We start from the raw sequence: 23,315 nt of genomic DNA on the forward strand, positions 1-23,315 counted from the left end.
CAAACATCACTTTTTTACTTTAAATAAAACCAACTTAGTAAAACTGCGAATTCAATGTACAAACTCAGATATGAGTCTGATTCTTGCAGTATGGAATAGTGCTTGATGAAGTATTATATTTACTATAATTTTACCGTGTTTAATATCGTCATGAGCTTAAAGTTATTTAAAAAATAAAAAACTGATGACAAATTTTAGAGTTTTTAGAAAAACACCTACTCTTCAGATCGTCAAGATCGAGACTTGATAAAGATCAAAATGAAAACGAAGATTACGGTATGATGGAGCCTAATTGAAAGATAGTTAAGATTGAAATTTTATGAAACGTTAGTTGAAAACATAGCCAATGGAAGGATATGATGAAGCAATACTGAAAACAAAGATTAAGGCCTAATGATGGGTCACCTGTAGATTAAGGGATGATGGAGCACTATCTGAACACAAAGGTAAAGGGCCGATGTTGGTTTAGCTGAAAGTGTCTACAGGGCGTGATGAAGCATTAGTTCAAATTGTGAACAAAATGAAGACTTAATGAAAGAATGACTAAAAGCGTTTCATGTTAAGAAGCATATGCAATTTTAGTGAACATCTCTAATTACAAATTATTTTTTTCAATCTCCCCAACAAAAATAAGACACAGGAAGAAAATAATTGGATGATGAAACAGTAGATTGTTGAAATTATTCATGTTTTTATGAATCAAAATTAATATGTATATATATATAATTATTATCATAACGTTATTTTATTACCAAAATAAATGTTTAGAAATTTTATACAATGATAATTCAAAAAGACTCAGCGCTTTCATATTTAGAAAATTGTGTCTGACGCAACAATATGGTGGTGAGTATGAAAATTTGGTAAAGTGTAGTAACTGGTGTTATTGAAATGAAATATTTAAAAGAATTAGTTATTAGATTAAAGTACACCATTTCTAATTCTTATAATGTTTCACCTCTTTAAAGAAAAACTGAGCATAACTTAAATTGACAGTCGTTTTATTTTGACTTACGCTTGTAAAACAAAAATACCACAAATTTAGTAATGAATACTAATAGTATTAATAATATTACTAATAGTAATAACACACTAATTAGTTGTACTGTGCACCGTGTGGTTTTAATTGTAAAATATAATATTGTAACGTAAGTGTAACTTATTTCATTGTTTGGTAGTACTACTAGGAATAATTATATGATTAAGGCTAATACTAATAGTAGTGTTATTACCCCAGTATAGTATTGAATCAGATTAGTTTGGTGTTGATAGTGCAGTTTCTAAAACGTGAGTTTTAATAAGAGAATTATTAATAATATTAGACTACATCTACAACTGTTTTATAATGTTTATAATGATTAAATGCCAAGAAATAAAAAATAACCTTAACTTACTGGTTAATTAGTAAGATGGTGTGACATGTTATTAGCACAGTGAAAAGGAAAATGAAATGTACATTTTATTTATACAAATTGAATGATTGAAATTGTCTTGTGTGTTATTATTGTTGTCAAACATTAAACATCTGTGATGGATAATATTTTGATAATTTTGACAATATATCTACCATGGAATACTAAAAACTAATGTTTTACTTTAATAATAAAATCAGAACATACCAACATTAGATACATTCTTAAAACTTTTTTGTGGCCATTTTTACTAACTTTTGGTAGGTGAAATAGATGACAAAACTTCATGAGCTACTAAATCAACCAATAACAAATTGTCACAGTAATTATTTACATGGATGATGTAAGAAGACAAATTATTTTTCCTTATTTTGGTGTATATGTAGATTGTAAATATTCATGAAAAATTACAAATATCATTAGACATTAGATATAATGATTTCTACTAAACACTTCAAAGTAGCAGTTTTTTTTAAAGGAATTATGATGGGATGTTTGGTTTATTTACACAAAACTAAATTATTTCTTAGGGCCATAAACCTCACCCATAAGTTAATTTAAATGTTCTATAACACCAGAATGAAAGTCGCCAGATGAAATCTTTCCCTATTGAAAAAATTCTGATTTAAAAATAACCCTGAGCTCTGAAAGTGAACTAATGACATCAACAGTGTTTGTTTTTTTCAAGGGATGCACAAACACTGCTCTTTAGTAATTATTCTTCTTGTTTTGCCTTAAATATACTCTTGTATCATGGGTCTGAGATTTCTTATTGGATTTTCACAGCATACCAAAGGAATGCATGCATGTTTATGATTCCAATGATCTGTCATTTATGAGCCACAACCATCCTGTTTGGTCTTTTGCATTTTCTTGTTTATTTCATGGCATTATTATACAACTTAATTGATCATTACCGAGACCAACACATTTTATTCTAAATCTTTATGTGTGATGCTAAATTCATTTTACAGTCGACTTTTATTTGGATGGTTGTGAGTCCTTATGCTCTTGCTACATACATTTTGTCAACCTGGCTTTATTATACTGTTGAATAGTGTAGGATCTGTTGTGTATTAAACCCTTCTCAGCCAGTTTAACCTTTATAATGATTTTCAGTTTGTATGTCTGAGGTTATGATGCTGTATGTTGTCTAGTAACAAAATACATTTTTCTAAATTTTTATTATATTAAGTTGAAACAGTCTGATTACAATAGAAGTTAATAGTTCTGTAATTTTTTACTTTATCTTTTTTTATTCCTTTGAAAATAAGGTATTATGTTAGCAGTCATTGAATCTTCACAGATTTCATATTATCTAGAAACTAATTTTCTTTCAGTGCTTTTTAGTACATTACACTTGGATAAGTAACTGTACTCTCCTGAAGTTATCTGTTTTGACAAAAAACAAGCTTTTCCTTCCCGTAGTTGAACAAAATGAACAAGCTAGGTATTTATTTATCTTTACTGTTCTGTAGATAGAGAGGAATTGTTTATTTTGTATAGAAGTACTGAAGAGATGAGTGCTCAAGTCTTTCATTTCCTTCTTCTTTCAACACTAATTTTCCTTGTGGTTGTTTTGGTTATGAAACACTGTTCTGTGATACAGTTGCTATTGCAAGACACTTATATTTGTTTCTAATAGTACACCGAGTTCTGTGTTTATCTTCTCTTTATATACTTTCTAAAGTGCATCAACTATGCAAGGGTGAAAGTTATAGGCAAGATTTATTTGACTGAGCAAATAATCTAAGCAAAGGAATGCTTGCCACAGTTGCACCATTTATGACCTGGATGCAGGGCTCAAATTAGGGATTTGGGGTACTGTATTAGATTTTATGAATTCTTGTATACTTGTATCTTGCATTAAAAGAACTATATATTGACACGAACATGTTTCTGGATGCTTTACTGTGATTATATCATACCTTACTAGCATTCAAACCATACAAATATGGTAGTGTTAGCATGTTAATTGATAGTGTGTCACGTTCACTTTGGTATTTTTCTTAGCTCTGCTATTTAGTTCACAATTATAGATGTATTCTGCATTCATCATAAATTCTTATAAACTGCCTGATACGGCTAGGTGGTTAGGGTGCTTGACTCACAATCTGAGAACAGCGGGTTCGAATCCCCACCCCACCAAATATATTTCCTCTTTTGGCTTTGGGGTCATTACAATGTTATGGTCAATCCCACTATTCAGTGGTAAAAGAGTAGCCCAGGAGTTGGCAGTGAGTGGTGATGACTAGTTGGCTTCACTCTGGTCTTTAGTCCTTCTAAGTTAGGGACGGCTAGCACAGATAGCCCTCTGTAGCTTTTACAAAATTTAAGACAAACCTTGGAAATACTTTAAAACCTGAACCTGAGTTATAAAATGTATGAATAATAAAACTTTCAAAGTTAAAGATGAAACAGAAGCTGTATTTCTTTTTTATCTTTGTTGAGAAAAAAAACAACAGAAAAATTAGTATCGAGACCAAAAGCAGAAAGATTATACACAGTACATACTTTCCTCAGTTTTCAACCATTTACTTACTAAACACATTTCGGTGTGGCATCTGTTTCTTGGGTATCTGAAAAACATGTTACAAAAGGGCTGTGTATCATCACTTCCTGTGTGATAAGCAGTTGAATACACGAGTTTAATGGAATTATGTAAATTAATCTAGAGCTGTAGCCATGTGATAGTTGAATTCTGTTTGCTAACACTAGAGTTTGTTATTTCTAACAAAACAACAAGTGTATGATAAGAATGATCTGTAACTATGTTATAAACAATATTCATCAATTTTTCATGCAATAGAAGATTGGACTGCAGTTCAAAGCCAGTTTAGAAAACCTGACAAATTTGAGGCCAGATGGAGATGACTTTCGATGGTACTTCAAGGTTTGTTGAAATACGAATTAGAAAAAAACTCTGTTGCTTGAAAGCTTACAGATTAAATTGTTAACAGTGTTAATTTAACCTTTATTCTGTTTATTAAGCCTGTGAGCTGCATGTTTTTAATTATTATGTTCAGTGTTTATCTAAACGGCTTAAATCCATTATTACTAGATATTTCTTAACACCTTTTCTGTTCCCTCATTGTAAAAGTAAGTGATCCAGGAATAAATATATTGAGATTTTGTAACTTGTTATTTAACTAGATGAACAATGGAGCTTAATTTGTGTTTTAAGAGCATCATGTGTTCAATGAATCAAGCTGATAAAATTAGAAAAAAACTACATTTACATTTCAAATAATGATTTTATACTAACATTTCAATATTAAAGGTTCATTAGGTCTATTACAAAAAAAACACTACAATACTTTTACACAGTAGTAGTGAAGGAAATATGTAAAATTATGATACACACACTAAAAATGCTGCAATGAGCATTATTGTGCCTTAATTTAAAATGATACAGAGAGTGACATTGGGTTAGATATATCCATCTTTATAGTAACATCTGATATAGGTAAAATTTGTCATGCTGGGTTAACAACTAGTCTGAACCTAAAATAAAAATTACATACATTTATTTAACTTAAGATAAAAAGGTAAAAATGAATAGAAGTTTGACATTGGAAAATAAAATGTTTGGTTACCATGGTTCCCTCTGCAAACCATTTGCTTTTTTTGGCTTTTGTACAGAACAAGCCACAGAGCATTACCAGAAACATTCATGTTTTTGTATTGGAATGCCACAACTTAACGCTCTAAAGGGGTTGCCTCAGGAGAAGAAAGGTTGTTAACTTCTATTGTGATGGAGAAATGAGATCCATCATTCTGTTCCCCTGATGAAATTTTGTTTCACTGGGGCAGGTTGTTTTTAAGACATAGTTGTCCTAAATATCGGACTTTCTAAATAATTCATGTGTATTCAAGAAAAGAGACATGTACAGAGAATTTTTTAATTCATCTGCCAAATTAACCTTAATGCATGTACAGTTACAACAGAAAGTGTTCATACTCCTGCATTCTGAGTGGATTTTTTTGCTCATAACTTAAAAAGTATCACAATTAGGCTAATAGAAGTATAATATATTATAAACATTATACTAACACACATCTACATAAATTTTTATGTAAATTAAACGACAAATAATCTGTTTATAAACAAATAACCAAAAATAGGAGGAGCAGAAAGTGTTCATACATTTCAGAATGTCTGAAAAACTGATATTCCCATAAAAAATTTGTTTAATTTGGTGAATAAACTACATTATACCATTCCAGAACCAGACACTGGGTTCATAAGTATTGGAATTTAGCCAGCAAAAAATGTACTTCCGGAAATTTAGCATCATCTTCGTCATTATCTGTTTGGTCATCATGGCGAACAGGAAACAACTGTCCAGTGATTTAAAAATTCGAATTATTGTAAAATACAAGTCTCGTGTGTCTCTTTTCAGTATTGCTACACAACTTAACGTGCCGAAATCTACTGTTCAAAGCATAATTGCCAAGTTTAAGCTTACAGGATCAACTGCTAACTTCCCTTGTTCTGGACTCCCCACCAAAATTCCAGAGAGAACCAAGAGGAAGGTTCTCAGAGAAGTTACTAGGAACCCTCGTTTAATACGTAATGGCATAAAGAAACTGGTGAGGGAAACTAGGGTTGAAGTAAGCACCTCTACAGTTACAAACATGTTGCACTCTTCTGGGTTCAAAGCATGCCGTCCTCGTAGAACTCGATATTTAAAGCCCGTTCATTTAGAAGAATGATTGAGGTATGCAATAAAGCATGCAGATAAACCCTTTACCAATTGGAAGAGTATTCTTTGATCAGAAGAGACTACAATCGAGCTTTTCAGCCACGATGATGTTCACTATATTTTCCATAAGAAGGGGGAACGAAATCTTCCAAAGAACACCGTCCCTATATTTAAACATGGAGGTGACAGTTTATTTGTCATTCAGTTTACAAAAAAATTTATGTAAATGTGTGCTAGTATAATATAATACACTCTACTTTCATTGTCCTAATCATGATACTTTTTAAGTTATGAGGAAAAAACTACTCACGACACATGGGTACGAACACTTTCTGTCGTAACTGTATCTTCAATAATTTCATCTGTGATCTTGTTTCTTGTGTTTATAGGATAACCACATAATAGATTACTCAGTAGGTGTCATACATCTGTGTAGCACATTCTTAGATTGTTGCCTTAGAGATTACACAGCCCTAAACGTTCCATCATGTTTGACGCAGATACTTTGTTCTTTTTACTTGCTATAACAAAATACTTCTTGGATAACTTTTCACGTTTTTTCACTCCCTTCTCTCCATTTCAACTGAGATGCAATGAGAACAAATTTCAGAACTATTTTTCCAATACTCATTGTCATCCTTAAGACATGATAGATACCACTATATAACAAAATTTTTACTTCTTGTTCCTGGGCAGAAAGTGTTATTTCCCAATTGCTTATGCCTAAAGTAAATGGAAAAGACCTATTTTTCTCTTCAAACTTTGCTTTTGTGACCTGGAAGTGTATAACGAAAACATGATGGGAGACAAAATTTGGGGGCTGATACGTGAAAGTGATTTACATTACAGTCGTAAATCTCAAAAAACTACTCACTTCTAAACATTTTTGTATCACTTTAGTATAAATACATGTAAATCTTGATTCATATGTTGTTTTATTCAGACCTTATGTAAATTAAAATGTGCAAATTTGCCCGTTTTTACATAGAAAATAGGTTAATTTCTAAATTTCATTATCTAGGTCACAGAAGCAAAGTTTGAAGGGAATAATGGCCATTTCCTGTACTTTTACAACATAAGCAATTAAGAAATAACACATACTATCCAGGAACAAAATTTGTGTTACATAGTGTAATGTATGTGACTATAGCACCCAAATGCATTGGATGATATATCAAACAAAATTTCCATGTCAATGTTAAACTCTACATCCCTCTAGTTTTATTATCTAGCTATTTTTAACTTATATTGAGTGGATGGAAATTTCATGTAGGGATATGAGTGGTCCAAGACTGTTTGATTGTATGCCATGTGCATGGTATTGCAGTGTCTCTCACACCTATGCTCTGTTTGTCTCTTGTAATTGTTTTTCAGTCTTTTCAAAAGTTTCAATGAGGTGAGTTTTTTTTTGTGTGTGTGTCTTAGTCCTTATCTGTTTACCTCTGAACCATTCTCATATGGCTAGTCTCTGCCTTGCTAGGTACTTCTGTTGTTTTGGTGCATCTTGAGAAGTGTTCTTCCTATTAAAGGTTTGCAAGATACCAAAGAACACTTTGTGAACATATTTACCCACTGAGTGTATAATTGAGTACCCATTGCCATATCTATTTTGTTGCAAAGTCTGTCATTTGTAACAAAAGGTCTAGATCTTTGTGTCATCCCAGGGGTGCTTCTAATTCATTTCTCTTTTATGTATCTTTCATCTCAACCACTCTTCTAAAAGATAGAATGTCCCAATGTCAACTGATCTCAGAACTGCTGGTTGTGTTTAATGAACTTACTCACATTTTAGTTAAACTTTAATAACTCTAATTTATGTTTTAGAATGGGTGTTTGTAAAAGCCTATTTTCTGTTCTGTGGTTGAGTAAGTGTCACCTGTTAATAATACAGCTTGACCATTGTACAGGTTATTCATTTCTTCAAAGCCATGATTTTGAGTGAGTGTCAGTGCTTAAATATGCATTATACATAGATGTAAGTATATATATAGCCTTGTTTCTTAAAATTGTTTAAATTTTTAGCATATTATCACTGAAGACCACTGTCTTTTCCTATTAACTATATACCATTTTACTAACCTGCTACTTAGCAACGACTCTGCAGTAAAGCTTCCTTTAGACCAACTTCCTTCAAACTATACCTTGTGATGTTTACCCTGATTTTCTTATGCAATGGTTTGGTTGTATAACTTACAAAAATGGCAAACAAAAGGTTAAAAAGTCTTGGAGCTGCACTAGGTGGCGTTGCTGTAATTCAAGTTACTTTAGCCTTTCTCTCTTGAATAAAGCCACTGACTTATAAAATCCTAACTGTAAACATTTATTTACATCAGGTTTGTGTTTATGTTTTGTTTAATGGTACCAATTTTCACTTTGCAAATTAGATTATTAGTCATAATTGGATTTGGATGTGATAGTAGTCTCTCTCTTTAACTTTTCTAAACACTGCTGCAAGGTTATGTGCTTCAATGGATAGCACTGAAAACGTCCTTTGTTGAAATTTTATCTTTTTTGACTCTACCTTTAACAGTCTCAGTCTCACCATGTAAATATATTTTATTTGGAAAGAGGTGTCATGTATCCTTTCAACTGCTGGTTAGGTTTGCAAGGGATTTTTTGAAATTTCTAAGCAAGGTTTGTTTTTAAGATATGCAATTTATGACTGTCTATCACATTATTGCAGGTCTAGAACATTTAGAGAACAAAAAGTAATTAATGTAGAGGTACTTCTTTAACCCACAAATGACAATCTTAATTGCAGACTACACTAAAACAAAATGTATGCTTTGTATTCAGAAGACTTGAAGGTTAATCTAATATCTCGAGAAATACCAACTTCAATTTGCTTTTTTTACTTGAACATGAAATTGTAAATTATTGATATTGTGTGATTGTATTTGTTTATTAAACAAACAAAGCATGATTTTAGTAAGTTATATTTGACAGTAGTGCTGGAGCTAGTGTAACTAGAGATACTGTGTTTATTAATTTGATGTCTTGAGGTTTTTATTAGAAGAAGTATATATAACAGTATCTCAACTACTTGTCCACCATATTCACTGCCAGTGATGTATATTGATAAATATCAGAGTCCATCAGGCTAGCTGGGATACAATATTAAATATCAGAATCTATCAGGCTAGCTGGGATACAATATTAAATATCAGAGTCTATCAGGCTAGCTGGGATACAATATTAAATATCAGAATCTATCAGGCTAGCTGGGATACAATATGTTGGAGGTCATTTATGCTGTTTATTAGAAAAATAATTTTTATGGCATGGATACCCTTCCTTTACAAAAAACAAAACAAAACTGGTAAAGTATGATTATAATAAATTGTAATTGATTGTAAATGGTATTTTAACCAACACCACTGATGTTAAGCTAGTTACTTGGCCTTCATTATATACAGTTAGGGTGGAAATATTCCCTTATAGGTACTCTTTATATATTATTAGTCTGTGACTTTAACCTGTTATTGTGTTTCCATAGCTAAAGTGTATGAACTGCGGAGAAGCATCAGATAAATGGCAGTATGTGGTAATGGTGGTAAGTTACTACAATTATTTGCATGTTATTATGGTTTTGAACTTCGTATTTAGTACTTTGTGTGTTTTATATATCATTATAAACATATAATTTAAAAAAAAATCTTGAAATCACATTTTTGAAGTTTTAAATTTGTCTCTTTTGTTAGAATTTTGTTGTTCTAATTTTTGTTGTTTCTACAGTGTAATACTGCTTGTTAAATAGTTTTGCTGAATAATTCTCATGGGTATTATGTGTAGTGTTTACACTTATTATTACTGTATATAAGTTTTCCAGTCATCTTAGTAACTGTATGTAAGGTGTATGGTTGCCGTAGTAAGTATATCTAAAGTTTGTGGCTGCCTTAAGTGTATTTAAGGTTCATGTTTGTCTTTGTAACTGTATGTAGCATGTGTGGTTGTCCTGGGTACTTTCTGTAAGACATATCTTTGTTTTTGTAACTGTATATAAAGTTGTGGCTGTCCTGGGTACTTTCTGTAAGACATATCTTTGTTTTTGTAACTGTACATAAAGTTGTGGTTGTCCTGGGTACTTTCTGTAAGACATATCTTTGTTTTTGTAACTGTATATAAAGTTGTGGCTGTCCTGGGTACTTTCTGTAAGACATATCTTTGTTTTTGTAACTGTACATAAAGTTGTGGTTGTCCTGGGTACTTTCTGTAAGACATATCTTTGTTTTTGTAACTGTATATAAAGTTGTGGTTGTCCTGGGTACTTTCTGTAAGACATATCTTTGTTTTTGTAACTGTATGTGGCGTGTGTGGTTGTCTTATGAAGGTGTATTTTTTAATTTGTGACTTATGTGATTGGTTGTCTCTGTAATTGCACATAAGTGACATATTTATCTTGGTAACTGTATGCAGTGTGTGCAGTTGTCTTATTAAGGTGTATGTTTGTTTTAATAACTGTGTGCAAGATGCATGTTTGACTTAGTAACTGTGTAAGGTGGGTGGCTGTCTCTATAACTGCACGTAAGGCATATGTTTGTCTTGGTAACTGTATGCAAGGTGTGTGTTTAACTTTGTAAGTATGAAGGTTAGATTGTTGTTATTTTATGGATATTGAGTGGTATAACAATTGTTTTTTACACAGTATCCCCATACTTGAAAAATGCACCAATCTAAACCAGACTTCAACTTATCAACTGTTTATGTTTTATCTCACTTTTGTAAATCAATCATTACACATTGCAAGTACATACATTTTTATATTCATGTCACTGACTTCTTCCACAATATTACGAGGGTAAACATAAACAGACTCACTACAGCAAATGTGATAGAGATGAAAAGTGTTTGTGCAGGTTATTTGGTCTACGTAAGTGATAAACTGTGTTTCTGACATGTGTAAAATAACATGATTTAATTCATAATATACAAAAACATCACACACTGGTTATGTTGTTCAGTTTACATATATAATGAAATTGGAACAACCACACAAGAATGTGACATATGAAACACCGTGTCCTCTTCCTTCAAACTTAGGAAAAACCTGTAAAGTTCTGAGTAATTTCATTTTTTTATCAATTAAACTCTGCTTTGAAAAATTAGTATTCTGACTTCATTTGAAAATAATAAGGCTGATTAGAAACTGTTAAAAATAAAATATTTAAATAATTAGTCATGCTAATTTATAAGTCAGTAATTTAGTTATGCATACTTGTTTGTGTGTCAGATTAACCTATTAATAAAAGGATAATATTCTTCATCGACAGTACACATTTAGCAATTTGAAAAAAAAAGGAAAAACATGAAACATTATTAAAAAGTAAATGTTTATTATACATATATATACACATGTATAGAACCACACCAGTCTTGAACTAGTTTATATATATATATATATATTACAATTCATAATAACCCAAACTCAAAAGTATTTTGTTAGTCCTAGGTAACACAATGGGGATTTTTACACACTTTGTTGTTATAGTTTCTTAGAAGTGTGTACTGCCTCACTTTGGTTTGAAATGTTTCTTGTTATACATAAATTCATATTCATTCTTACATAACAAAAATGAACGTTTCTCTTTAATCCTGGTATAGGTCATAATTTTAATTAATGTAATGTTGAGAATTATTATTACATTTTTAATCTTATGTGAAGGGTTGAGTAGAAAATGAAGTTTTTACATGTAATGTTTGTGTATAAACTTGATATTCAGTAAATGTATCATCATTATAAATTTAAGTTTTGAACTTAATACGAGTTTTGGAAGTTAAGATATTACAAGAAAAACTAGATAACTTGTACACTCTAGACTTATGGAGTAATTGTTTTTTTCATACTTAGGAGAAGGTTCCAATGAAAGGAAGCCGAGGTGAAGCTAATCTAGTCAGTAAATGCAAACTGTGTGGAAGAGAAAATTCTATTGGTAAGAAAGACCTAAAATCTTATAAACAGGGGCCCAACATGGCTGGGTGGTTAGGGCACTTAACTCACAATCAGAAGGTTGTGGGTTTGAATCCCTGTCACACCAAACATGTTTGTCATTTCAGCCATGGATGTGTTATAATGTGATGATTAGTTTTACTGTTTGTTGGTAAAAGAGTAGCCCAAAATTTTGCAGTGGGTGGTGATGACTATCCACCTTTCCTCCTCTTGTCTTACACTGCTAAGTTAGGGACGGCTAGTGCAGGTAACCCTTGTGTAACTTTCACAAAGTTTAAAAACCAAACAAGCAAATTTATTAACTGAAACCTTTCTTCCTTGTACTCTTAAAATAATTTTTAATAAGGCAAAAATAATGATTTTCAAGTTAACACACTAATACCAAAATAAAAATTGCATGTGTGTCAACTTTTATTATAATGCAATTAAACTTCACCATTGTGATCTATTTAACTTCTGTTTCCTCTACAATTATGTATTACTATTTAATAAGTTATTTTTAAATATCATTAAACACCATCTGATTTCTTCTGATTTTTTTATTTTTAATAGAAATCTTCTCACTAGTCTAAACTATGGAATATCTATCTGTGTATCTAACATGAAAACCACACCTCACTAGTCTAAACTATGGAAGATCTGTGTGTATCTAACATGAAAACCACACCTCACTAGTCTAAACTATGGAAGATCTGTTTGTATCTAACATGAAAACCACACCTCACTAGTGTAAACTATGGAAGATCTGTGTGTATCTAACATGAAAACCACACCTCACTAGTCTAAACTATGGAAGATCTGTGTCTATCTAACATGAAAACCACACCTCACTAGTCTAAACTATGCAAGATCTGTTTGTATCTAACATGAAAACCACACCTCACTAGTCTTAACTGTGGAAGATCTGTGTGTATCTAACATGAAAACCACACCTCACTAGTCTTAATTGTGGAAGATCTGTGTGTATCTAACATGAAAACCACACTTCACTAGTCTTAACTGTGGAAGATCTGTGTGTATCTAACGTGAAAACCACACCTCACTAGTCTAAACTATGGAAGATCTGTGTGTATCTAACGTGAAAACCACACCTCACTAGTCTAAACTATGGAAGATCTGTTTGTATCTAACGTGAAAAACAAACTTCACTAGTCTTAACTGTGGAAGATCTGTGTGTATCTAACATGAAAACCACACCTCACTAGTCTAAACTATGGAAGATCTGTGTGTATCTAACGTGAAAATCACACCTCACTAGTCTAAACTATGGAAGATCTGTGTGTATCTAACATGAAAACCACACCTCACTAGTCTAAACTATGGAAGATCTGTGTGTATCTAACATGAAAACCACACCTCACTAGTCTAAACTATGGAAGATCTGTGTGTATCTAACATGAAAACCACACCTCACTAGTCTTAATTGTGGAAGATCTGTGTGTATCTAACGTGAAAACCACACCTCACTAGTGTCAACTATGCAAGATCTGTTTGTATCTAACATGAAAACCACACCTCACTAGTCTTAACTGTGGAAGATCTGTGTGTATTTAACATGAAAACCACACCTCACTAGTCTTAATTGTGGAAGATCTGTGTGTATCTAACATGAAAACCACACCTCACTAGTCTTAACTGTGGAAGATCTGTGTGTATCTAACATGCAAACCACACCTCACTAGTCTAAACTATGGAAGATCTGTTTGTATCTAACATGAAAACCACACTTCACTAGTCTTAACTGTGGAAGATCTGTGTGTATCTAACATGAAAACCACACCTCACTAGTCTAAACTATGGAAGATCTGTTTGTATCTAACGTGAAAACCACACCTTACTAGTCTTAACTGTGGAAGATCTGTGTGTATCTAACATGAAAACCACACCTCACTAGTGTAAACTATGGAAGATCTGTTTGTATCTAACATGAAAACCACACCTCACTAGTCTCAACTATGGAAGATCTGTTTGTATCTAACATGAAAACCACACCTCACTAGTCTTAACTGTGGAAGATCTGTGTGTATCTAACATGAAAACCACACCTCACTAGTCTTAACTGTGGAAGATCTGTGTGTATCTAACGTGAGAACCACACCTCACTAGTCTAAACTATGGAAGATCTGTTTGTATCTAACGTGAAAACCACACTTCACTAGTCTTAACTGTGGAAGATCTGTGTGTATCTAACATGAAAACCACACCTCACTAGTCTTAATTGTGGAAGATCTGTGTGTATCTAACATGAAAACCACACCTCACTAGTCTTAACTGTGGAAGATCTGTGTGTATCTAACGTGAGAACCACACCTCACTAGTCTAAACTATGGAAGATCTGTTTGTATCTAATGTGAAAACCACACTTCACTAGTCTTAACTGTGGAAGATCTGTGTGTATCTAACATGAAAACCACACCTCACTAGTCTTAATTGTGGAAGATCTGTGTGTATCTAACGTGAAAACCACACCTCACTAGTCTTAACTGTGGAAGATCTGTGTGTATCTAACGTGAAAACCACACCTCACTCATCAGAAGTTTTCAAAATATGACTCATTCCATTAGTGAGAAGAAACTAAATCAAAATATTTGTTTAGTAATATAATTTAAATAAAAGTTTAGACATGTTGTATAAACTCTAAGCTCATAGTGATTGTCTTCCTGTATATTCATCTATATGCTTTAATTACCTCAACAAGTACTGTTTATTGTGGTTAACAAGCACATTAAACAGGTACAAAGTGACCAATAATTATTTTCTAACAGCTACTTTCTCCTACAAATGATATTCTAAAAATTAATAATTAAGTTTTAAAAAGGAGTAAAATTTGTTTTTTTAAGATTTCATGTCCAGAAACATTTTCTTTGATAAGCTGCATTATTTTTAATAAATGGCTGAAATATACAATGTTTATACTGTTTCCAGTATATCAGTTGGTTCAGAAATTCTTCTGTGCTTATGCAGTGAATGGAAATATTTTTTAATGTTGAATTATTCCAAAATAATATCTTCATTTTTAATTTGATATATTTACCACTGGATATATTTTTTTTTGTTTTAAAGAAAATGTATCTCATGCAAATAAGTGAACTTTAAGAAATTCTTCATTCATAATTTTAACACATATAGTGGCTCGGTGGTAAGCTGTTAGGCTTATAATACTAAAAGTTAGGGTTTAACCCTGTGTGTACAAAACACTAAAAAATCACTGTGTAGATGTGAACTTAAAAAGCAAAACATATAATTTTATATTTATTCACAGAAACTGATATAAACTTTTTTTCCAATTCCAGAAATATTAAAAGACTCAATTAAAAGTTACACTGCAGATGACAGCAACCAGTTTAAGACGATTATAATTTTTGACTGTCGAGGTTTAGAACCTATAGATTTTTCTCCTCGGGTGAGTAATTTTTCATTTATAGTTTCTTGTTTTTTTTTTCTGTTTTTACACCTCTCCATGGTGCATCACCCCTCTTTATGATGTATTTGTTGTAAATGATATTCAGTAACTTATTCAATTCTGCAATTTTATGATGTATAATGTCTGAGCTGGTAAAACAATTGATCAGTGGTTTTTGGTAACATTACATTTTAATGGAATAGATAATTATTTCAATAAATATTCATATTTCATTTCTACCATTGTGTTTTGCACACTACTGTTGATGACCTTGTTTGTTTTCAGTTTCAGAGGTCATTAAATCAACTACTTTACAATATGTAAAGCCTCAGTGGAAATAATAATATCAGTTATTTATAAGGTGTTAAGTATTGTGGTGTTAAATTGCCTGAGTAAACCAATGTTTTTGATCAGTAGATTTTATGTAAAAAAAACAACTTGTAATGAACAGCTTTTGAAGTGCAGCTGCTTAGTAAGTGTAAACTGTTCAGGAAGAGATATAGTATTAATAAGCTAAAAGTCTCTAAATTGATAAAATATATATACACTTACATTGTTTTAAAATTGATTTTTGTATATGAACTTGTGAAATTACAAAAATTTGTATTTGCTTTTGAACAGTTTCATCTAGTGGAAGTCAAAAACAAACTAATAAGTTTCGTAATTAATATATATACAATCACCGTGTAAATGTTCAAAAACAAACTGTAATAAGTTTCGTAATTAATATATATATACGATCATTGTGTAAATGTTCAAAAACAAACTGTAATAAGTTTCGTAATTAATATATATACGATCATTGTGTAAATGTTCAAAAACAAACTGTAATAAGTTTCGTAATTAATATGTATACGATCATTGTGTAAATGTTCAAAAACAAACTGTAATAAGTTTCGTAATTAATATATATACAATCACCGTGTAAATGTTCAAAAACAAACTGTAATAAGTTTCATAATTAATATATATACAATCACCGTGTAAATGTTCAAAACAAACTGTAATAAGTTTTGTAATTAATATATATACAATCACCGTGTAAGTGTTCAAAAACAAACTGTAATAAGTTTCGTAATTAATATATATACAATCAGCGTGTAAATGTTCAAAAACAAACTGTAATAAGTTTCATAATTAATATATATACGATCACCGTGTAAATGTTCAAAAATAAACTGTAATAAGTTTCGTAATTAATATATATACAATCACCGTGTAAATGTTCAAAAACAAACTGTAATAAGTTTCGTAATTAATATATATACAATCACCGTGTAAGTGTTCAAAAACAAACTGTAATAAGTTTCGTAATTAATATATATACGATCACCGTGTAAATGTTCAAAAACAAACTGTAATAAGTTTCGTAATTAATATATATACGATCACCGTGTAAATGTTCAAAAACAAACTGTAATAAGTTTCGTAATTAATATATATACAATCAGCGTGTAAATGTTCAAAAACAAACTGTAATAAGTTTCGTAATTAATATATATACGATCACCGTGTAAATGTTCAAAAATAAACTGTAATAAGTTTCGTAATTAATATATATACGATCACCGTGTAAATGTTTGTAAATATTATGCACTAAGACATTAGCAATAATAAGCAGGAGCACGTTACATAGAAACTAGGAAAAGACAAATTTTAAATTTTTTTATAAAATATTCACTTAGCACTATGCACAGAAATGTATAAACATTTAAGTTACTATGAAAACTAGGAAACAAGGAATGGAAAACAGAAGTTCTCAAAAACTATTTTAATGGTGTTATAAGCCATATCCTTGTTAAACTCTGTAATTTAGATATTAACTAGAAGTCACATGACATTGAGATAATAAAGTTTAATACTAATATATGTATGTAGCATACATCAGAACATTCTGTTTTTAAAGAAAACAGTTTTCAAAGATGTTATGCTAAAGATGTAAATGTTAAAATATAGGAGAGTCATTGGAAATGTGACTGTCTTTCACTTCTTGTAATGAATAGTTTACTTTTTCACTTGAGTGTATTATATTGTGTGCCTTTGTTCTTATAGGGGGGATTTATTGCAGAAGGTGCAGAAAGTGGAACATCATTTCCAGAAATTAACCTCAAAGACAAAGTGAGTATCGTAACAAATAATTTTCAGTGTAAAGAATTTAATATCATAAATTGTGAAAAAATTTTAAAATGCAATGTGTTCATTTTATTCTGGACTCAAACTGTTAGAATGCTGGACTGTGAATCCAAAGACTTGTGGTTCCTGCCTCTTTGTCAAAACTCTGGATTTTGAGACAATTAATGCATTATATGAGTGAGGGTAAATACCATTATTTGAGTAAAGTAATCCAACAGTTGTCTAAATAACCTCTGATTAGTTAACTTCTCTCTAGTCCACCAGTTCAAAACTAGATATGATTAGTGCACATAGTCTATGTGTGCTTTGGCTCAGTTGAAAAGAAATGGAGTATATTATAAAACTATATTGAGCACATTATCTGTACTGTTGTGGGATATATTGAACATGTTACTACTTTTGATATTATATCCAAAGAAGTAATATGTTCAGTATATTATGCTACTGTACCTGTAGGTAATGTGTTCAGTATATTATACTACTGTGCCTGTAGGTAATGTGTTCAGTATATTATAGTACTGTACCTGTAGGTAATGTGTTCAGTATATTATACTACTGTACCTGTAGGTAATGTGTTCAGTATATTATAGTACTCTACCTGTAGGTAATGTGTTCAGTATATTATACCACTGTACCTGTAGGTAATGTGTTCATTATATTATAGTACTCTACCTGTAGGTAATGTGTTCAGTATATTATACTACTGTACCTGTAGGTAATGTGTTCAGTATATTATACTACTGTACCTGTAGGTAATGTGTTCAGTATATTATACTACTGTACCTGTAGGTAATGTGTTCAGTATATTATACTACTCTACCTGTAGGTAATGTGTTCAGTATATTATACTACTGTACCTGTAGGTAATGTGTTCAGTATATTATACTACTGTACCTGTAGGTAATGTGTTCAGTATATTATACTACTGTACCTGTAGGTAATGTGTTCAGTATATTATGCTACTCTACCCATGGGTAATGTGTTCAGTATATTATGCTACTGTACCTGTAGGTAATGTGTTCAGTATATTATGCTACTGTACCTGTAGGTAATGTGTTCAGTATATTATACTACTGTACCTGTAGGTAATGTGTTCAGTATATTATGCTACTGTACCTGTAGGTAATGTGTTCAGTATATTATACTACTGTACCTGTAGGTAATGTGTTCAGTATATTATACTACTGTACCTGTAGGTAATGTGTTCAGTATATTATACTACTGTACCTGTAGGTAATGTGTTCAGTATATTATAGTACTGTACCTGTAGGTAATGTGTTCAGTATATTATACTACTGTACCTGTAGGTAATGTGTTCAGTATATTATACCACTGTACCTGTAGGTAATGTGTTCAGTATATTATACGGTACTGTACCTGTAGGTAATGTGTTCAGTATATTATACCACTGTACCTGTAGGTAATGTGTTCAGTATATTATACTACTGTACCTGTAGGTAATGTGTTCAGTATATTATACCACTGCTGTACCTGTAGGTAATGTGTTCAGTATATTATGCCACTGTACCTGTAGGTAATGTGTTCAGTATATTATGCCACTGTACCTGTAGGTAATGTGTTCAGTATATTATGCTACTGTACCTGTAGGTAATGTGTTCAGTATATTATAGTACTGTACCTGTAGGTAATGTGTTCAGTATATTATAGTACTGTACCTGTAGGTAATGTGTTCAGTATATTATAGTACTCTACCTGTAGGTAATGTGTTCAGTATATTATAGTACTGTACCTGTAGGTAATGTGTTCAGTATATTATACTACTGTACCTGTAGGTAATGTGTTCAGTATATTATACTACTGTACCTGTAGGTAATGTGTTCAGTATATTATACTACTGTACCTGTAGGTAATGTGTTCAGTATATTATAGTACTGTACCTGTAGGTAATGTGTTCAGTATATTATACTACTGTACCTGTAGGTAATGTGTTCAGTATATTATACTACTGTACCTGTAGGTAATGTGTTCAGTATATTATAGTACTGTACCTGTAGGTAATGTGTTCAGTATATTATACTACTCTACCTGTAGGTAATGTGTTCAGTATATTATAGTACTGTACCTGTAGGTAATGTGTTCAGTATATTATAGTACTGTACCTGTAGGTAATGTGTTCAGTATATTATACTACTGTACCTGTAGGTAATGTGTTCAGTATATTATAGCTACTGTACCTGTAGGTAATGTGTTCAGTATATTATAGTACTGTACCTGTAGGTAATGTGTTCAGTATATTATAGTACTCTACCTGTAGGTAATGTGTTCAGTATATTATAGTACTGTACCTGTAGGTAATGTGTTCAGTATATTATAGTACTGTACCTGTAGGTAATGTGTTCAGTATATTATACTACTCTACCTGTAGGTAATGTGTTCAGTATATTATAGTACTGTACCTGTAGGTAATGTGTTCAGTATATTATAGTACTCTACCTGTAGGTAATGTGTTCAGTATATTATACCACTGTACCTGTAGGTAATGTGTTCAGTATATTATAGTACTGAAAACCTGTAGGTAATGTGTTCAGTATATTATAGTACTCTACCTGTAGGTAATGTGTTCAGTATATTATACTACTCTACCTGTAGGTAATGTGTTCAGTATATTATAGTACTGTACCTGTAGGTAATGTGTTCAGTATATTATAGTACTCTACCTGTAGGTAATGTGTTCAGTATATTATGCTACTGTACCTGTAGGTAATGTGTTCAGTATATTATACTACTATACCCATAGGTAATGTGTTCAGTATATTATACTACTGTACCTGTAGGTAATGTGTTCAGTATATTATAGTACTCTACCTGTAGGTAATGTGTTCAGTATATTATACTACTATACCCATAGGTAATGTGTTCAGTATATTATACTACTGTACCTGTAGGTAATGTGTTCAGTATATTATAGTACTCTACCTGTAGGTAATGTGTTCAGTATATTATATACTACTATACCCATAGGTAATGTGTTCAGTATATTATACTACTGTACCTGTAGGTAATGTGTTCAGTATATTATAGTACTCTACCTGTAGGTAATGTGTTCAGTATATTATGTTACTGTACCTGTAGGTAATGTGTTCAGTATATTATGCTACTGTACCTGTAGGTAATGTGTTCAGTATATTATAGTACTGTACCTGTAGGTAATGTGTTCAGTATATTATAGTACTGTACCTGTAGGTAATGTGTTCAGTATATTATACTACTGTACCTGTAGGTAATGTGTTCAGTATATTATACTACTCTACCTGTAGGTAATGTGTTCAGTATATTATACTACTGTACCCATAGGTAATGTGTTCAGTATATTATACTACTGTACCTGTAGGTAATGTGTTCAGTATATTATACTACTGTACCTGTAGGTAATGTGTTCAGTATATTATACTACTGTACCTGTAGGTAATGTGTTCACTTTATCCTAGGACTGTATGAGGACATTTATATTTTTTAGTCTTTTTGTGTTATAAATACATTCTTCCTTAGACTAGATTTGAAATTACAAGGAAAGAAGTGAATGTGGGTGATTTCTGAATCTTGTTTGTTCTTATTTCTGGATGATAACTAATCACAGGTTTGAGAAATTTAATATTAGTTTAAACCATTAAATAATTTAGCAGATGTCTTTAAAAATATGAGTGAAAGGATTTAGTAGACAGGAAAGATTTTCCTCATAAATCAAACATTATTAAAAGAAATAATTCCAATTTGAAGAGTGATAGGTGTTGTCTAGTTCTGGAAACTGTGTTTATGACCTGTAAGTGTACACTGATTAACCATGTGCTTGTGGATTAAAACACATTATATTGTCACATTCATTTTTTTTAAGAGACTTGTTTAAGTTTATTGTACATTATGCTACCTTACTGTTTTTAAAAAGAGTGAGCCATGTTTGTTGGTACTTTATGGTAGAGAAACTGTTCTAAGGTCCACTTCATTGTGTTCAGAGATCTTGTATCTACATGTAGTGAATCAAAAATCTCTGTGGATAATGATTGTTTCAGTTCTTTGAAATCTGTATTATATGTTCCACAGACACATTTTAATGTTTGAAATCTGTATTATATGTTCCACAGACACATTTTAATGTTTGAAATCTGTATTATATGTTCCACAGACACATTTTAATGTTTGAAATCTGTATTATATATTCCACAGACACATTATAAGCATTAAAATTTACAGATGTACATACTTAAATGGTCTAATATGCTTTTGTTTATGGTATAAATGTGTTTATTTTCTTATTGTAAATCACTTTATTCTCCTGTTCCTGAAGTTCAGTCAGTTCTGTGCTTTTATTAGGATATCATTTGATTTTACTGTCTTTTAAAATCATTTCTATATAGAAGAGAAAAATATCTCTTTCAAGAAATAAGTTTCAAGGTTTTGTATGGATGTCCAACTCTGTTTTGTTAGCAAAGATTAGAAAGTAGTAGAATTGTTTTCAGTACATGTGAACATAACTAAATGTTTCAGTAACCCTATGTTCATGAGAGGAAGTAGAATTACAAGTGACACAAAATGCCATTCAACATGACATTCTGTATCTGATATCAGAGTTATCAGTTATTTATTTGACTCTACACTGCTGATTTAGCAACCGTTTGTGGTAGAGGAATACCAGAAACAGTATACAGAGATGCTGAAGAAACCTGGATATTTGTGTTTCAGATATTCTAGAAGCTATATGTATGTTATACACAAACTATATGATGGATAAATGTTTTTTTGTCCTTCATATGAACATCACCTTGCACTCTGACTTGTCAGAATGCCAATGAGACTGAATTGGTTCAGACATCTTTTAAGACAAATACCTATGTATATCATCCGAATTTTTAATGTACAAAGACTTGTACATTTTACTGAAACCTTGTCACATTGTCCATAGATACACTCAGTAAATTTGGGATAATAGTTGGTATTCTATTCTCTTTATGAGGTTAACCCAAAGGACTGAACTGCCAGTACACATTTAGTTAATTATCATAAAATGCTGGACTAGAAAGTAGTTTTATAAGAAGAAACACAAACTTTAATTAACCAAAACTTGTGGGTATATAACTTACCTGTATTGATAATTATAGGTTTTGAAGGATTTTATCTATCGTTGAACCTTGTTGAAAGGTGTTCTGCTTTCGTTTGTTCAGGAATGGGCAGATTATGATGAAAAGTCCAAAGAATCGGTCGGTGTCTACGAATTTACTCACAAGTTTGTCAAGGTCTGAGGAATAAAGTTGTAACAAACAAAAGTTTCTTACGTGAAGATCACGATACCAAGTGATTTTAGCTTTTGCTTCAAATGTTGTCAGTGTGTTGTGTAAAAGCTTTATGTAAATGTCTCAAAACGTGATACAGTGTTTAGGAAATAAATTTTTAATTGCTTCATTTAGTGTATTTTCAAATGATTACACCCAAATTAAAAAAAAAATTATGCTCGTAGTCTTTAATATCCGAACATCCTGTGGTTCTTGATCTGTTGAAACTTTTGAAGATTTATTGTTCACTACACTGTGAACTCTGAACCATTGGGATTTCTTGTATATAATCTCATTATGAATAAGAATAAGGAAGAACATTAAAAGCTGTATATTATAAAACACTAACTTGTTAACTGTACCTGTTACTTCACATCATGTAACATATCTAAAATCTAGTATGTCACATCACCAATGGTTTCTTGAAAT

At 31.4% G+C, this 23,315-nt stretch overlaps 1 protein-coding gene across 4 annotated transcripts; it reads left to right on the plus strand.

The window, feature by feature from the left end:
• Window positions 1-332: 332 nt before the first annotated feature.
• LOC143257195 (CXXC motif containing zinc binding protein) lies at window positions 333-23,016 on the plus strand. 4 transcript variants are annotated; one of them, XM_076515564.1, is made up of 7 exons: window positions 333-446; window positions 4,222-4,305; window positions 9,615-9,671; window positions 11,967-12,048; window positions 15,359-15,468; window positions 17,521-17,586; window positions 22,716-22,847. In XM_076515564.1, exons 1-7 carry the CDS (start codon window positions 420-422, stop codon window positions 22,740-22,742), a joined length of 453 nt encoding a protein of 150 aa, XP_076371679.1. In that variant the 5' UTR covers window positions 333-419; the 3' UTR covers window positions 22,743-22,847. The 4 variants fall into 4 exon arrangements, with proteins under 4 accessions (XP_076371679.1, XP_076371677.1, XP_076371678.1 ...); XM_076515562.1 differs by having other exon boundaries at window positions 396-446; window positions 22,779-23,016; XM_076515563.1 differs by lacking the exon at window positions 333-446 and adding an exon at window positions 777-846 and having other exon boundaries at window positions 22,779-23,016.
• Window positions 23,017-23,315: the final 299 nt, after the last annotated feature.

Source organism: Tachypleus tridentatus, chromosome 7 (assembly GCF_004210375.1).
Source record: "Tachypleus tridentatus isolate NWPU-2018 chromosome 7, ASM421037v1, whole genome shotgun sequence".
In the NCBI taxonomy this organism is placed as follows: Eukaryota; Metazoa; Arthropoda; class Merostomata; order Xiphosura; family Limulidae; genus Tachypleus; species Tachypleus tridentatus.

What these genes read in the sequence shown, in the direction of transcription:
- LOC143257195 (XM_076515562.1), top strand. Translation starts at nt 420, where the DNA reads ATGATGGAGCACTATCTGAACACAAAG. An exon ending in AGCACTATCTGAACACAAAG is followed by an intron (nt 447 to 4,221) that starts GTAAAGGGCCGA and finishes TTCATGCAATAG; the next exon opens with AAGATTGGACTGCAGTTCAA. An exon ending in ACTTTCGATGGTACTTCAAG is followed by an intron (nt 4,306 to 9,614) that starts GTTTGTTGAAAT and finishes GTGTTTCCATAG; the next exon opens with CTAAAGTGTATGAACTGCGG.